The 264-nt window shown below is 55.7% G+C and overlaps 1 protein-coding gene across 1 annotated transcript in view; it reads right to left on the reverse strand.

Annotated features, from left to right (window-relative positions):
- LOC119590717 (visual pigment-like receptor peropsin) overlaps positions 1-264 on the reverse strand; it is a 38587-nt gene that overhangs the window by 6112 nt on the left and 32211 nt on the right. Inside the window, exon 4 of the mRNA XM_037939406.1 lies at positions 34-256. Coding sequence (XP_037795334.1) covers positions 34-256 — 223 coding nt within the window. The remainder of the gene's footprint in view (positions 1-33; positions 257-264) is intronic.

The raw sequence follows: 264 nt of genomic DNA on the forward strand, positions 1-264 counted from the left end.
TAATCCCCCCAAAGCTCTCCCCGGAAATCTCACCTTAGTCACATTCCGCTCGCTGGCCCAGTCGTACGAATACACTGCATCCCCTGTCTCGTGCGCCCGGTGAAGGAACTTGGCGGCTTGGTAGTAACAGGAACACATGAGGCAGAGCGGGACGAAGTAAGCCAGCACCGTTATCGTCATGATATACCACTTGTAGCTGGTGTCGTTCTGCTGCCAGTTGATGGTGCAGGTCGTGACGGAGGGTTCGTAGCCATAGCTGGTGTG

The sequence above is a fragment of the Penaeus monodon genome, chromosome 27 (assembly GCF_015228065.2).
Source record: "Penaeus monodon isolate SGIC_2016 chromosome 27, NSTDA_Pmon_1, whole genome shotgun sequence".
Lineage (NCBI taxonomy): Eukaryota > Metazoa > Arthropoda > Malacostraca > Decapoda > Penaeidae > Penaeus > Penaeus monodon.